The sequence below is a fragment of the Rhipicephalus microplus genome, chromosome X (assembly GCF_043290135.1).
Source record: "Rhipicephalus microplus isolate Deutch F79 chromosome X, USDA_Rmic, whole genome shotgun sequence".
Classification (NCBI taxonomy): domain Eukaryota; kingdom Metazoa; phylum Arthropoda; class Arachnida; order Ixodida; family Ixodidae; genus Rhipicephalus; species Rhipicephalus microplus.
The window spans coordinates 378499889-378517864 of record NC_134710.1 but is presented as its reverse complement, the minus strand read 5'-3'; the positions used below and the strand labels follow the sequence as shown (position 1 = coordinate 378517864).

Here is a 17976-nt window from a genome sequence, read left to right as displayed (position 1 = left end):
TGTAAGTATTTTAAAAGTTAATTGAAGGAATCATCAATTGCAGGTCTGATTGGTTTTTGAACCTAACACAACCTGATATCGGTTTGCCAGTATGGTTTTCTGAAGGAAAAATTCTCAAAGCAGGTGCTACTTATTAATAAAAAGAATACTTGAAAGTATAGAACTAACACTGCACTCCTTGTCTCCTTTGCGGGTGTAAAATGGGAGCAGCAGGCACAAGAACGAGTTGACTGGCGGAACATGGGAGAGGCCTTTGTTCTGCAGTGGTTAAAAAATTTAATTTAATTTACAAGAAGTAGAGGTGCGTTTGCTGGCCTACGCCGATGATTTTGCCACATTCTGTACTGACTAAAAGAGTATACTGCATGTTGCTAAAACAGTCCTGTCCTTTTGTGTTGCCGGTAGAAGTACTGTGAACTGGAGAAAGTGCCACGGATTCTGGCAAGGTGAGTGGCCGTCTATTTCCGACACTTTCGCCAACCTAAGTGTCTTTGCCCCTTCTGTTAGGTATGGGGGTACCCCTGGACAACACTATTGACAGTGAACTGAACTGGCATGAGAAAATTCATTAGTGCAAAAAAAATCTAAAAACTGGAATAGCTGGTACCTGTCAGTCGTTGCTAAGGCGACAGTATGCAACCTTTTTCTCGTAAGTAAACTGTGGTACCTCATGCAAGTAATTCACTGTTGCAGAATGAATTTCCAAAAACTTCATCGCACATTTTCCAGTGTTTATTTAGGGCTCCACATGAGAGTGAACTAGCAGGACAAACTTGTTTTAGCGAGTCCGTGATGGCGGGCTTGATTTAAGCCATTTGTTTTTGCGACAAATAGTCAGCCGGTTTATGTTTTAAAAGAATATAGAACATACCTTCCTTCCAGCAGAGGTTATCAAGCTTTACCTGAACTCATTGTTTCGAGTGAGCATATTCACACAAGTATGCGCGGTTACCTAAAAAAAGCAGTTATGTCAAAGCGCTTTTTGTTCACTCGACTTTCAATGAGACATTTATACCATAAAAATAGAAAAAGTTGCAGAGAGACCTATGTGAATTCGTGTGAGTTTGCCACTCTATGGAACTCAGTATAGTACAGAAAGAGGAAAAGACACGCTTAAGCGAGTAAAAAAGATGCCCGTACCACCTGGTGTTGAAACGTTTTTCTTTCGCTTGCACACTGTCACGCTGACGTGAAGGCTTGGATGAACGAAACAGGTTTTTATCTACCCTGGGGTGTACAATTTGACACACGTAAACGAGTCGGAACAATTGACCATGTATTCCTGAACAGTTGGGGTGCAGTGTTCAGTAGGATATTTTGCAGCGCACCCTTAAGAAAAATTTCCCTCTGCATCCTCAAGGAATACAGTTTTTGGCTATTGACAGTGAAGATGGTATTTCATAGAACCTAAATATGATTTTTGTACTGTTTGGTGGGTGTAGATGTCGTTTTGTAGTGTGAAATGTAGATGCTGACGCATGATCAGCGAATAAATAATTCGAAGAAAGCCTTCAGACATTTTTTGAAGAACAAAAGTCTCCCACACATGTGCTAGTATGGCTGCAGCATGTAGAATTACTGTTAAAACAGCGCTAGTTTTAGAGTAACGTTAGGTAAGTGAATTAAATTTTTTAACCTTTAATTTTCCCTTGTGCGGTTATAATGTTTTTTGATATGTATATACTGAAGCTGGTAATGAAAAAATGTCCACAGCTCATTTGGTAAATTATTGGACGTTAATAGCGCCATATTGCGCAATGGTTATCCATAGGACGCTGGTTAGATTCCAGCTTGACGAATTTTTTGGCGTGCGTTATTCTATTTTTCTGATAATATTGCTATATTTGATTTATTTCTCTGTCTTGCCTGTGTAGTATAGAGTATAACGTCAACAAGCAATTCTCGGTGTGGGCTCATGTAGGATGGTTTCGAATAAGTGCGTTGAAATAGAGCTTGTAAAACCCCACCAATCATTTTGTCAATAGCTGAGTTGGTAGAACAGTGGACCGTAGAAACGCCATAATGTGCAATGGTTTCTCATTGGTCGGTGGTTTGAATCCGGCTCAATGGAGTTTTTTTTTTTTGAGCGTGCAATACCCTATTGTTGGCTAATATGGCAATGTTTCATTCTCTTCATCTGTCTTGGTTGTGGAGTATGGTGTATACCACCAATTAGTAACTGTCGGTGTATGGTAATCTGCGATAATTGCGAATGCGTGCGTTGAAGTTGAGCTTGTAAAATCAACGAGTCGTTCCACCGTTACTTCAATAAGTTTTTCACTTCCCGCTGATAGCTCAGCTAGTATTCTATTCCCGGCCGTGGTGGGCCACTTTTCCAGGAACAATGATGAATTGTCATCACTGGCTTCTTCAAACCACTGGCCCCTTGAAAATAAAGGGCACGCATTAGCAGCAAACGCAAGTCAAGATAATGTACGAAACGTCAAACGCTTGCGGCGAGTGAGACGAGATGACGGGCTTCGTAGCAATAAGACTCAGGCAACCTAAATGCAGAGGTTGAAATTTCCAATATACAATGCACACTTTCTGTGTAAATATTTGGCATTTAGTTGCAAAGTGGGTGATTTGCTATGGCTCAGTATTGTGTATCAAATAAATGTCGTGTGCTGAACGAATTCACTGGGCATCCTAATTCAAGCATAGGAATGGCTCCTCAATTATCAGTTACTGAGATCCTATTGGATTTTGCACAATTAAATATTCCCAAGATACAGACACAAATTTTTGGCACCTTAAGTGTCCGTGGATTAGCTCTTGAGGCAGCACAAGGCAAATGAGAAGTTTTGTTAACAAAACTTCGATGCAGAATGCCGTCAATAAATTTTTATTTACACATGCCTAGATTCGTTCCTTCCCCTCCATTGTAAATTTTGTAATCATGAAAAAACGATCGAGCCCTGAATTATTGCGTGTCGCAAATATCAAAGCACAAGGCAAAGCAATTATCGATTTTCGTCAACTATACCCATTATTTATCTCATATGTTCATATTTAAGTTCAGTAGCATTGCATTAAAATATATTACAATAAAAAATTATCACATTGCAAAATTATCACAACTATTTTTGCTTCCATATAGATGAACTTTTGCGCATAACCTTCGTCCTTGTTTCTCGTCTGTCTGTTTGCCTATTTTATTTATATATCAATTTGCTTTGCAAATTATATTGCCGCACGCTTCGTGCCCATCCCTCGTGATAGACTGTGTCGTTCTTTCGAGAATCATCATCATCATCATCAATGCACAAGCCCAAAGCAAAATACTGTTCTCGGAGGGAAGCCATTGATATAGTTAGAGACAGGGCTTTTGGATACTTTGGGATGAGAGCGCGCTAAACTTCCAGTATTGATTCAAATATACCGCAGGCTATTGAAACTGCTGTGTAAAAGGCAGTGAGTAAAACAATGAATAAACTCATATCTAACCTTTCCGTCTGGTTGGTGCAAATTCTTTCAAATAAGATTGGGTAAAGAGTACAGACTAGTACAGAACCTGCAGTATCGGACATTGCCAGCGATGCCACTCAGTTACGCAATGGAGTGTTGGACCAACTTTCTGTATCTGTAGACAAGGCTAAGCAGTCCGGAGCACAGGTGCACTTGGACCCACATACGCCTCAGCCGAGCACAAGTGCTTCAACGGATATGGAACTCGATATTCCAATTATTAAACGCACCAGATGCCATATCTTCACCGATGTGAAGGCCAAAACTAAACAGAATGAATCAGGCATTTCGCGTAAAGATGCTAAGAAGGGCGTGGCACGCGCCTCTGCGGTGCGTCCAACACCATAGGTCAGTTGAGTGTACCACAGTGGAACTGCTGCTCTATATTCTGAGCCTCAACCGACTCACATTATTTTTATAATAATTTTAATCTTGATAATATAATTCTGGATCAACCTTGGCTTACATCAATAAAAATTTCCATCGTGCCGGTTTGCGTTCTTTTCGGGTAGATAGCCGATCACGAAGTGGTGGTTTAATCAATCTTGTATCAAATAAATTATGCCATATGGCGCAAATTTCTTTCAGAATGTTAGACTCAGTTTGTGAAATAATAAGCATTAGACTACTGTCTCCACGGATGCTACCCTTTTTCAGTTATACAGCGTTACTTCCCCTCCGGTGAGCAAAGTACGCGATATCTTGACAGCGTTTTGGGACCATGTAGAAAGGAAATTATACTCACAGGAGACTTTGATTCACATAATTTGTCTTAGGGCCTAAGAACAGATTCTTGTGATAGGCGACTGTGGGAATGGACTATTCATTCTAACCTCTCATGTCTAAATAAAAGCCATGCAACACTTGTCCGAGGTCAGACTTGCTCAGTATTAGATTATACATTTTGCTCCAAAGCAATCAAGGTTTTCTCATGGGCTGTTCTGGATTCGGCAACTAACAGTAACCATCTTCCTGTAGTTTTTGATTACTTGTCCAACAATAACTTTACACCAGCCAAAGCGCACATACATCAACCTTCGCGAATTATAAGTCTACCTCCATTCTGCCATTTCTAAGCTTCGAAATGCCAGTACTAAGGAGATTGCATCTACGATTGGTTCAATGCTGGAAAGATCTAGAAACAATTCCAAATTTTCTATTCCATGGAATAAACGATCCTCTTCTCGTTGATGGAACGATGAGTGTACGCGGGATTATAGAAGAAGAGAAGCCGTTTGGAGAAATCTTCTTCATACTCAAAGCCCAAAAAACTTGAAGGACTATCCACACCTTGCTGACGTATTTAGTCGTGCTAGCACCACGCGAAAGAAGATTACGACAGAAGACATTGCGATTATGTTGCAAAATTAAGAAATAAGGGTGCTCTGTTCGCTGACCTTCTGAGAAGAAATGTACTGCCAGCACCTTTTACGTTGCAGTCGTGTGTATTGACGCCGCAAGAAGTAGGACACTTCTCTGTAAGACATAGCGCAAAGTTTGGAATGCCACTTCACTGCTAATTTTTCGGCTATCCGGACCATTCTGGCAAACTTGCATGAAATTTCAGAAGTTTCTTTAGCTGAATTGAGTCAGTGTTATGCTTACCGAGGACAGCTCCCGGACCAGATGGAATTATGAAGTGTATGTTAAAATTTTTACTCCAGGAATCGCCGACTCTTTTGCTAGAACTAGTGAATTCTTCGTTAGGGAACGCATGGATACCTCCAGAATGGAAAGTCTACATATTTACATTGTTGCTAAAAATTAAAATTGAAGCATGCATGTTGGATAGCGTATGGCCAATCGCACTGACATCAAATTTAGTGAACTTGGTTGAGAGAATCATCAATATACGAAATAATGAAATTTTTAACGTGAGGTCAATTCAAAGTTCTGTCAAATTGGGTTCAGTTGTGGATGTTCAAGTTGGGATGCCCACGTTGATTTAGAAAGTCGGCTTCAATCAGCTCGGCTACATATATATATATATATATATATATATATATATATATATATATATATATATATATATATATATATATATATATATTATATATATATATATATATATATATATATATATATATATATATATATATATATATATATATATATATATATATATATATATATATATATGAAGCTTGAGTAACCTTAGACATTGCTAAAACATATGATACTGTTGAGCACTGTATTTTAAAATATCGATTACAATACCCTAATTTTCCATGATACATAGTAGCGTGGGTTCACAATTTTCTTGAAGACAGGAATATTTATTGTTTTAAAGATGGCTTTTCATCATTTACTCATACAAAAACGACGGGAGTACTGCACAGCTCAGTGCTTTCCCGGTGCTATTTATTTACTAATGAGCACCATTCTACCTAAACAGGATGTAAGAACGTATGTTTATGCAGACAATATCGCGTTTTCTTAAATAGCAGATAACATTCAGACTTTATACAGACGGCTGCAGACTTACATTAACATAATATAGAGCTGGCTCGATGGCAACTGCTTTTCACTTAATCCGAGTAAATTTGCCCTCCTTGTTTTCCCGCTTCAAAACCCCGTACATATTTCTTTGTCTTACCATCATGAGGATATACCACACTTGGAATCTGTTAAATACCTTAGAGTAATTTATCAGACAACGCTTCAATGGTGACATCATATCGAATATGTCCCCAGAAAAGGTGTTCGGGCCACTGGCATATTACGTAGGCGAAGCAACTACCGCATAAGTAAGAGAAGAGGCACAGTGGTAAATATATATTTCATGTACATTCGTACTATTTGGAATTTAGTTGTGTAGATTTTTCTGGAGTTCCAGCTTACAAGTTGCAGTCTCTATTCTTCTGGAAAGAGAAGCTTTGCGTTAATGCCTTAGCCAGCTTGAAACAGTTGCTAACAACGTGATGTATCTGGAATCGAGGGTTGCTGCTCTTTCTTGAAGTATTCGTCTTCTGACTGTTCAAACATCCTTGAGAATTTATGAATAACCGTTATGACTTTCATAAGCAGCCTTTTTTTCCTTCCCGGAACCATTTTTTGGTGCTAGATGGCCGCGATTTCACACCCCAAAAATTAAGTTTGTGCAAAATTAACTGGAGCCTCTAAATGAACATGTATGCGACATCATGCCGAGTCGTGAAAATTGATACGCTGTGGAAATTCAATTTCACGATATTTTTTCTAATAACGCCAAATTACTTCCCCATTATATTTTGGATGGTTTACTACAAGATAATCTAAGCAGTTTGACAACAAATGTTATTATTGCTGCAGATGCATCGCCATGTGACGAGCCTGGGGTTTCAGCCCGACTTTCGATTGTTTTCTTCCCTTCGACTACTTGATTTCATGCCCGTTTTTGTGGCTGAATTTCTGGCAGTAGTCAATGCTGACTTTACGCAAGTTAGATACAGCAATTACATCAGCTGTTATAATAATAAATTTACTATCTCTCTGTACGGCACTTTCTGTTGGTGCTGATAATCAAGTAACAAAAGCGTTCCGTGCACTAGTACCTGCACATTTGAGAAAAGTTCGACTAGAGTGGATGCCTTGACATAAAGGCGTATTCAAAAATGAAATAGCCAATTTTTTAGCTGAATCGTCAATTAGCGAACTGATTCTACCACACTGCCCGTCATCCGTTTATTTGACTTCTGCACGATTCCGCAGACATACGCCTATAGAAGTCTGTCATAATATGTGCTGCGCGGGCGCGAAACAGAAACTAAAAAAAACGACAATAGTGTGCCGTGCGGTGGCGAAGAGGATGTGATGTGTGCGTGTATGTGCCGGGCGGTGCCTACGAGGAAGACGACAGCTCGTGAGGCGCGGCCTCGAGCGTGCGTGACCCGTGCCTTCGGCAGTGCGCGAGGTACGTCGTTCGAGGCAGGACTACCTCGTTGGGCGTCTGGCCCATAGGTACGACCCAGGCCACGTCGCGACACTCGTACTAGCCGAGTGGACAGCTCAGCCTCCGCTAGACGACCGGTCTAGGAGAGCTGGCGCCAGGTTCCTGAACCTGTCCTTGTCCCGCTGGTCGTGGAGAGCTGGCGCCGGGTGCCTGAACCTGCCCTTGCGCCGCTGTTCCAGGAGGGCTGGCGTGGGTTTCCGAGGCGGACTACAGGTGCTCAAGGGCACAACTCCCTGCCGCCGGAACACGTGGGTCGTCGGCTCCAGTTCGTCGACAGTGGCGCTGAGCCACTGGAGTTCGACGCGGCGACCCTGCGTCTCCCGACTTCGTCACTGCAGGTGACGACGCTGCCCAACGTCGACTTCGCCACTGAATGGTGCCGACGGGGCATCAACGACGGCCCAGGCTACTACCCCGACGACCGGAACTGTAGGCCGAACGTTCTACTTATTCATTTAGTTTAGCCGCGTGTTTTTGTGTTAGGAACTTCGTAATGTGTGGGTTGTCCATGTGTGAAGGGTACAATAGAAGTTGGACGTGTGTTTGTGCACTGGCGTGCTGTCTGATTCTTTCTGGAGCGGTCCTGCCCCAATAACATCACAAAATCCATAGAGGTTCAGCACTAACAAACTCTATCGAATATCGTCATGGATTATATCCCTGGCGTAGAGACTTTTGCTGCACTCGTAAACAAGAAGTAGTTATCACAAGGACGCGTTGCCGGGTTCCAAATCTAAATTTCTCAAAACACAGGTCTGTTCAGGCACTTTCACCACCGTGTGCGTTTTCTGACGAAGTTGTAACAATAGATCATTTGTTTTTGACCTCCGTGTGGTTTAACACATTACGAAAAAGTATATTAAAAATACCTTTACGTGGTATTGCTATTGACTTATCTCTGCCTGCCATTTTGCCTTTCGGAGCTTCCATTTCTGGGTTCTCTACTGCAACAGTATGCGCGGCCGTCCGGAACCATCCTGATGTAACTAATGGACTGACTAATTAATCTGTTTCATTCATTTAACGTGTCTACAAAATTATATGCGTATAAATCGGAATATTTCTCTTTTCTAAGAACCAATTCGTTTTTTATTTAAAAAATTGCATGCATTAAATCAAGTACCATATTTTCCTAGGTTATCAGTAATCTTTTTAGTATATCTCCATTATTTTAAATCTGAACAATAATTTTTAGAGCACTTGATTCTTGGCCAATCCCCCATAGCGGGTATGCGCCACAATCAAAAGGTGAACAACAACAAGAACTCTTGAATCTGGAGCGCGTGCCGTGAGGCATCGAAGACAAAGAAGTTCCAACGTCGCACGCACGTTGCCTCGTTCTGCTTGTAACCGTCCTTCGATTGTCCACGTTTGCATTTCGCAAGAATGCAGCCCGTTCAAGAGAAGCCTCAGTGTTACGGGGACGCCGAGCGACCCAGCGTCGTCTCACCACCAGTCCGGACTTTTCTCAGCCAATGGACGCCTTTGCCGACGTGGGCTGCATCATCACCAGCTGATTTATTTTTACTGGCAGAAGCTCCGTGGCAAGCAGCTGCTGTGCCATCGGATCGTAGCTTTCCGAGATACTACTACGAAGATGGCTCAGGTCCCGCTTCTGAGCAGACGCGGGATCCCGAATCCTTGAGCGAGCCCTCGAAACCCAGCCGTGTCGAGTTCCTGAGTGTCGTCCTTGGCATCGCTTTTGCAAAGCTGCTCCTAGGCATCAGGCTGCCCGTTGTCCACAACTCGCTGTCGCCTTACGATACCACATCAGACGTCGCGTATGGTGCCTTCTAGCAGCGGCTGGAGATAGAGCCCAACACCGTTGGCCAGCGATTCATTCCGAGGAGGGTCGTACATCCGGACGTCGATGAAAAAGGGAGCAGGAAAACGACGACCAGCGCTCGCACAAGAGTCCGAGTCACGGGCAGGGCTACGAAAGGAAGGAACGCTCGACTACTCCTGATGAGGGTGATGGCTAGCCCAGTGACGACTCCGCCAGTTACCGCAGCCACAACTGGGCCTCAGGAAGAAGACGACGTGCAACTGAGACGTGTAAGTTCGCTCAGTATCAGTGATGTAATCCAGGTATGCCTTGAAGTCTTCCGTTAATGAAATTAGGGTTGTGGGCCGCTTTTCAGTTTGTTCACGAAATAGTTTTTTATCATTTTCTTTCATTGTCTTTTAGTACCACTGTTACACTTGCGATATCTGGGTAGAGTAGTAACATCACGAAGTTGCCCCTGCATCAAAGAATACTAAATAGGAGCATGTTAAAAATGTTTGCAGGGAAGCTGCAGTCATGGCTTTTGCTAACTGCTATTTAAAAAGAAACATGAAATTAATCATGGGGACGCGAGTGGGCTTTCTAGCCTTTTATAAACCTATATGTGATGTCATTAGGAATGAATGCGTTTCGTTGGTGCGGATCGGTCTGAAAAACCCAGTGCTAATTCAAACATGGATGAAAAAAACGTCACAGGAATGCGGGTGCATGTCGTCCTCATGTGAAGTAAACATCGACTTATTGCGTAGTGCACCTTAACACTGTAAATGTAGTATGGCACGCACGAGTTTATATGGGCTACATATTTCCTATTTGCATAACTTACTTCGTACTTCAACATATGACCCAGCAAGAATATTCATGTGGTTATTGAGCGTCTGTAGTTATTCAAGGTTGCATTGTAACAGTTTGTGCGATTCTCATTCATTTTGTCAATCAGTCAGTCAAGCAGAATTCGCTCAGTTGGGCTGTAGGTAGTATTATTGTCAGACTGCATAATATCATATACAAAAAGAAAGAAAAAGAAACGTCATATCCTGTCTCGAACGGTCTGAAGTTACAGCTCTCACACCAGGAAAGAAGTCTCCTCTCGTAAACTAGAGACAAGATGGCTTTCACATAGCAATATTTCTTGACAATGCCGTAACTTCGTAGCTGTACTATGAAGTTGAGATATGCATGGAGTATCTCTTTTTACACCTGCATCGAGCTAAATGCATCGAATTTGACTTGTATCGTTCAATACCTTCGTTTCTGCTTTGAGTGTTTTATACAATATGAAATACTAAAACCGTGGTGACCTGAAGCGAAAATGTATCTGGGGTTGGGCACAAAACTATAACTGAAGTAACGCGAACATCGACATCAAAATAAAATGGCGCACAAGATCGAAGACATGAAGAACTTGAGGCACGAGCGCTGCGTGTGCACTGTCCGAAAATGATTATATAACCAGACAAACTTGCTACGCCTCTCAAATGCCCGAGCAGTCAGCATTGGGATAACATTAATGTGTTATTATTTTGTTTCATTTGTGCAAAATAACACGTTTTTATTGTAGGAAGTTATATAATAGAATGATATTAAAATTGTCAAATAAAGAAAGTTTAGAACGTTGGTGTAGATGATTTGGTTCATATCACACTACTAATTCACTATACGAGCTTAAAATGGAGAAAAAGAACAACAGACGCAGAAATGTGAATTGAATCAATATTGCATTAGGTAACGAGGCTTCTAAGGTTCTCCGTAGGATCAAAGCTTTCTTTTATTGCGATAGCAATTATGTCCTTTCTTTTGTAGCGATAGCAATTATTGCCATATTTTGATCATCACTCTCAGGTTCCTTATAAAGCATCGAAGAACGAAAACATCGTCCCTTGTGTCATATGCTCTACGTGTTACGGAAAGCGTACAATTGAAGGAGATGACCGCAGCTGAAGCGCAGAGGCTACGCACCGGCCATTGTTTGTAGCGCGAGATGGCCACCAGGGGGTCCAGAAGTGCAAAGATGCATCCGCTCGCATGTGATTTTCTAGCGACAGCGACAAACGAAAGCGACGAGCGTAACGATTTGTTGTCGTTGAGGGTCATGCGTCGTCGCCACTTCTCGCGTCACCTATTTCTGTAAGACTAAAAAAGATCGTCTGTCGGCCGAACACCAGCGTGGCGATTTTCGACAACATGGCTGTCCCCTGGACCGCGCTTCGGTTGCCATTTGCTCTCATGGTTGTTATCTGCCCGTACTTCAAGTAATGCAAGAAATCAACTATCTTTTTGACATTCGCATCTCAATCTAACAGTGAGTGTGCGGCCGTGTTTTGTTTCAGATCTTGTTATCGTGGGTCTCTTTTAATGTTTAGACGGTAGTTTATGGCCATTTGGTCGCTTGGGGGAATGCGAACTTGTCCTGCGATGTGCGTCGTAGCCGTCGTAGCGTACGCTTCTTTGCACCCTGTCGCGTTAAAACCAAATGTTCTAAAAAAGGTCGTGAAACACTTGTGTGGCTTCCTTAGGCCACACAAGACAGCAATATGTTTGGCAGGTTGTCATCTAGCTGCCTTTATACAATTCTTTTCGCAATTAAGGGGTATATACGTGATTGTTTTCACTATAGCAATATTGAGACTGTCGCCGACATGTGATATCAGTCATTGCGACGTGAGGGCGCTACGGGGCAAGTTTGTCGCTGCCACTTGTCGCTGTTGCTGGAAAATTGCATGCGTGTGGTTGGGCCTTAACTGGCACTCTGAGCTGCCGGGTGCCGTCAGGCACATACTGCCTTGACAAAGATCGGCATACAGCTTATATCCTAATACGTGGCGCTTGCGCTGAAGCTACGACCGCACGAAGCTGACTTCACTCTTTGCAGTGGGCGCGACCACTTACGACTGTGTTTCGTTGAGTTACGCCGGGTCGGATACTAATGGATAAGCTAGCCTTACTTCCTGTAGCATTCCGATTAGCTGTTATCATATCTAATAATTAGGCAGCATGGGGACACTACTAGTAATATTTGCGTGGCGCATGAATAGCTCGATATAAAAAGAATTTCAGGTTCACCGCAAGAGTGAAGCGCTCAATGAGATAACAATAAATTTTAATGTTGTACGAAGTAAAGTTCGTATGGATCCCAACTCACGTAACTCTATAAAACGCTGGTGTAAGGGAATAAGGCTGTCTGGCATTCTCGACGCGAAGTATAAGCGATCAGAGCTCAACACATGGAAAGGTATACGAGCATTGTTCTTATATCTGATCAGGAATATATATATATATGAAATAGATGATCAGAGTTTCTTCCGGCTACCGTAATAAAAGTTATAAACTTCGAGAATAGTGCAGTATAGGAAACAAAACAATAAAATATTTATTTGATCCTAACAGTTTCGGCTGGTGGACCAGCCTTCTTCGGAGGATGTAAGTGAAATGATACAAGTTCCCGTAGCAGAGGGTCACCCTCACAGTTTAAAGACCCTCCAAAAAAAAAGAGAGAGAGAGAGAGAAAAAGACAAGCGGGCGAACGAGGTAGCAACAGACAACAAGAAGCAGAAGAAGGAGAGGAACTAGAAAGGAGCGACGGAGAGCCGCCGGAAACGAGCGGGTAATTCTGGCATTGTTACTGGGTATAGGTAAGACGCGCCGCCAGCGGAGGCGACCAAGAAAAACGGAAAAATGTGGAACATGTTGCCGCTTACTCGCATCCCACACATGGATTGAGTTTAAGTTCACGTGGTTCGGCGGCTGGCCCGTGGCATCGGGCCACACACACACACACACACACACACAAGAAGCATACGACCCGCTCCAGCTTTCGGAATATAATGGCCATGTTGGAAAGCTAATGTGCCCTCTCCCCCTCCCTCCACCTGCCCTCTCTTGCAGAAAAATGTACAACCAGTCATACTGAAAATAAATAAATGGGTATTCTTGTAAAGAATGAAAATATATAAAAATAAATGATACTAAGAAAGTACTCAGAAATGAAAATAAAGTCTAATTATACTAACACAATCCGTTTGATTCACGTAGCATCGAATTCGTTTAGTTTCGCTATATTGACAAACTTGCGTGTGCGACTTCACGTATGTATAATTATGTCAATTAATTTATTTATACATACGTGAAGTCGCACACGCAAGTTGGTCAATATAGCGAAACTAAACGAATTCGATGCTACGTGAACCAAACGGATTATGTTAGTATAATTAGACTTTATTTTCATTTCTGAGTACTTTCTTAGTATTATTTATTTTTATATATTTTCATTCTTTACAAGAATACCCATTTATTTATTTTCAGTATGACTGGTTGTACATTTTTCTGCAAGAGAGGGCAGGTGGAGGGAGGGGGAGAGGGCACATTAGCTTTCCAACATGGCCATTATATTCCGAAAGCTGGAGCGGGTCGTATGCTTCTTGTGTGTGTGTGTGTGTGTGTGTGGCCCGATGCCACGGGCCAACCGCCGAACCACGTGAACTTAAACTCGATCCATGTGTGGGATGCGAGTAAGCGGCAACATGTTCCACATTTTTTCGTTTTTCTTGGTCGCCTCCGCTGGCGGCGCGTCTTACCTATACCCAGTAACAATGCCAGAATTACCCGCTCGTTTCCGGCAGCTCTCCGTCGCTCCTTTCTAGTTCCTCTCCTTCTTCTGCTTCTTGTTGTCTGTTGCTACCTCGTTCGCCCGCTTGTCTTTTTCTCTCTCTCTCTTTTTTTTTGGAGGGTCTTTAAACTGTGAGGGTGACCCTCTTCTACGGAAACTTGTATCATTTCACTTACATCCTCCGAAGAAGGCTGGTCCACCAGCCGAAACTGTTAGGATCAAATAAATATTTTATTGTTTTGTTTCCTATACTGCACTATTCTCGAAGTTTATAACTATATATATATATATATATATATATATATATATATATATGTATATATATATATATATATATAGGAGAAAGAAGTCTATATCTAAGCGCTTGTTTTTCCTTGTTTTGACGCAATATACTGAGATCTAACAGGCAATGTTGCCAAGGAGTGTATAGGGGAAGTTATTAGAACCAATGTAACGTAAAGAACCAAAGTAACACGAAAACACGGAAAAACGAGCCCTTAGGTATATACTTCTTTCCCTTATTCATTAACGAGGGCCTTGAACTGGCAGACTTGGTGCCGTTAGGTTGTATACGAGGGAGTATTGGTCAGCTGCTCACTCGTAATAAGTTCACGTGCTACGTGACGCCACACAGGCTCATAAAAGGGTGTTCCACACTCGCCGCTATGGCTATACAGATGACGCTGACTGACAGCCCCGCGTTTAAATTCACATATAAAGCTAATAAAGTGGTGGGTGGTAGCCGCAGAGCATGGAACGCGTTATTCGAAGGTCGTTGGTTCAATTCCTGCTCACGGCAAGTTACTTTCTTCAACCACGTTTTTTTCTTCTTCTTTACAATACATTGGTTCTAATAACTTCCCCTATACATCCCTTGGCATATTTGTCTGTTAAATGTCATATATATTATATATATATATATATATATATATATATATATATATATATATATATATATATATTTGTACGGTTAGATGGAGTTTACGATCGTACGATCGGTGATAATGGCGATAATGGCGAACATAGGCCGAACTAAGTAACTTCCTCTACCTTTGTTTCCAAAACACAAAACATGGCCTGGCTCATACCGTATCAATATATATATATATATATATATATATATATATATATATATATATATATATATATATATATATATATATATATATATATATATATATATATATATATATGCTCACACAGAACGAGGATATGACTGACCGCCAAGGCGGTATCTTTTGGTAGATTACTATAGGACAGCGTGCGAAACCAAAGATTTGTTCCAAGTGGTTTTCGCTTTGTACATCGTGTTGTTGGCCTAAGCTAAACCCACTACAAAATGGATGAGTAAACGCATTTCGTTACTGCGAACCTAAAACCTAGCGGTTCCTGGTAACATTTTCTTTTGTACATCTACTCCGTGTTAGGAACCCATTGATTAGGTATTGTAATATTTAGTCACTTGTAATGCGACATCTCTAAACACAGGCCCCGCCAAGCGCCAGCCACTGCCAACCGTTTTGCGCAACAACTGGCACACCAATTGCGGAATCTTCCTCTAGCCACCACGCATTGAGGTCCCTCCAGGGTGTGCAAAAAAGGTGATCGGAAGAAATCAAGTTTCAGTGGCTGAAAAACCACTTTTCTTTAATATAATCGATATTGTAAAAGGTTACGAGAGCCAGAACTCACCTATTGGTGTTTTAAATCGTTTATACATTGACGCCTTTTTCATATGTTGCATTGATGTACACAATTCTTGCACATCAGAGGCCGTCACGCTCGAGTCATACAGTGGGCACGTGTACACTCACTGCGGGCATCCAAAGCACGAATTCTACTGCGGTGCCTACAGGAAATCCTGCGTACTGGCGGCCAGAGACCCAGTGCACGTGTGCAACCGCGGCTTCAAGTGGTTCTCAAGCATCAAGAGCTGCCTCGCTAGCTGTGTCAACGGCCGCCACGTGTCGGACCGCAGCTACGGAGGCACACTTTTCTTTCCCTGCACCCGGTGAGTTCCCTGTATGCACCTTGGTTTCTGCCCTTGCTGTCCTCACAGGTTTTTACCACGATTTAGCTTGGAACCCTTCCAGAAGTACGAGAATCACTTCATTGGGTTTACATTTGAGATATATTTTACGTGAAACCCCAAACATTGCGACCATCTGTCTGTCAACTGAAAGAGTTCATTATTAGGGCAAAGTTCAACCACTGCCTCAACGCCCACCAATCTTGATCTCGTTTTTCCGTTCATTGTTGTGTGCACTGTCGAATAAAAAAAACAAAACGTTGCGCATATCTGAGACAAAATATCAATCCGTCAGTATTTTGTGGCCTGTTTCTATATACTAGGAAATGCTTATATAAGTAGTTCTAAGGACTATAGCGTGTATTATGCTGCGCTGAGAATGCGACGCTAAGCACGAAAGGGTAGATGATTTCTACGCTTAGATAAGACGATATGGTGCTGCCACCTACCTGTGGCCTTGCATTCTAAAAACTTGGCCTTTGAGATGGCGGACGCACGCTGAGCGCACACTATATCGGAGGCCATTCTTTCGTTTTCCAACATTACTGTCAGATGACGCTCATGTCTCACGCAGCGCCTCCAGAATCCCACTCAGCGATTTTCTCGCGCACAAAGCAAATGTTTTGTTCGCTCTCTCCAGAAGAAAGACTATAGTCTTTCTACGATATTTCAAGTTAAACATGTTGTAGAGAGAAAGAAGAATATGTGCCGCAGTGGGTCACGCTTTTAGCAAGAGGAGCCGAGCGCGAGCTGTTCCCCCGAGCGTTGTGTTTCCTGCGTCGGTTGCTGCCGCCCGCTTTCCGCATGAATAGACCTGCTGTGCAAGTACTACTTGCGCCAATAAACCCCGTTTCAGAGTGGTGGAGGTGCGGGGTAACTCAACCTGGAACTCCACAAGAGGAAACTACCTGCCATCCCAGACATGGCTGAAGAAACCACACAGCAAGGTACGACCCAGCCTCCGATGGTCATCGTGCCCCCTGCGCTACGCGTGCGTGATCCACCTTTTTTCGACGGTACTGATGAGCAAGACGTAGAAGATTGGCTGTCGAAATTTGAAGAGGTAGGCGCAAGCAACAAGTGGGACGACCCTTGGAAGCTGCAATGTGTACCCTTCTACCTGAAAGAGGTGGCGAGTCTCTGGTTTAACAACCACCACTCGGAATACGCCACTTGGGGTGCCTTTATGCTACGAATTACCGATGTGTTCGGTCGCCCCGAGGTACGCAAGCTCCGTGCCGAACAGCGCCTACGGGAACGCGCACAATCGAGGATGTGCTCGACTTGTGCAAGCGCCTTGACCCTTCAATGATCGAGGCAGACAAGATCAAACCTAATTTGAAGGGTATAGACGACGACGCCTTCCAAATGCTGCTGGTCAAGGGCCCACGTACCGTGTCCGAACTCGCCACTCTTCGCCAGAGCTTCGAGGATTTGCGCAAACAACGGGTCATGACACGGCGTCCAGCGGCTACCGATGAAACTCTCGCGGCATTGAGCCTGTGTGGAGACCAATGCGCAATTATGTCCGAATGCAAACGATATGTGCGCGAGGAGGTGGCCCGTCAACTTTCGTGCCTGTCGTACCTACCGGCAACGGAACCCTCTTCTGAGCGTCTCGCGCCCGCCATCAGGCAGGTAATACAGGCGCTGGTCTCTGAGGCATTGCCGTCCGTCTCTCAGACAGCTCCCGTCACTGCGCCATTGACTTATGCTGCTGTTGCTGCTACTCCGACACGACCTCCACTTGGGCCGACTCCCAGCCTGTACGAGAATCAACGACGCCATTTCCAGCAACACAACAGCGCTATAACGGAAACCCTTGGCGCACAGTCGACAATCGCCCGATCTGTTACGCATGCGGATATCCAGGTCACGTGGCGCGCTTCTGTCGCCGGCGCTTCGCAACGGGCCCGGCTGCACCTCCGAGGTACCCTGACTACTCTTTACCGGCCCCGTACAACGCGCAACGAGAACTGCCACGTCAATGCAACCGACCATCAGTGGAACGCGACCCGTCACCACCCGAACTAAAACACCGCCCTGCTGCCGACTACCGATCATTCGGTCCCCGTCGCTCATCCTCACCACGCCGCTACCGTTTTCCGTCCCCTCTGCGTCGCCGACCGAACCCTGTAGAGACGGAAAACTGACGG

The 17976-nt window shown here is 43.4% G+C and overlaps 1 protein-coding gene across 1 annotated transcript in view; it reads left to right on the top strand.

Annotated features, from left to right (window-relative positions):
* Window positions 1-9373: 9373 nt before the first annotated feature.
* The window catches only part of LOC142775386 (uncharacterized), a 51756-nt gene continuing 43153 nt past the window's right edge, over window positions 9374-17976 (top strand). Inside the window, exons 1-2 of the mRNA XM_075876751.1 lie at window positions 9374-9454; window positions 15564-15802. Of these exons, the coding sequence (XP_075732866.1) occupies window positions 9374-9454; window positions 15564-15802 (320 nt within the window). The remainder of the gene's footprint in view (window positions 9455-15563; window positions 15803-17976) is intronic.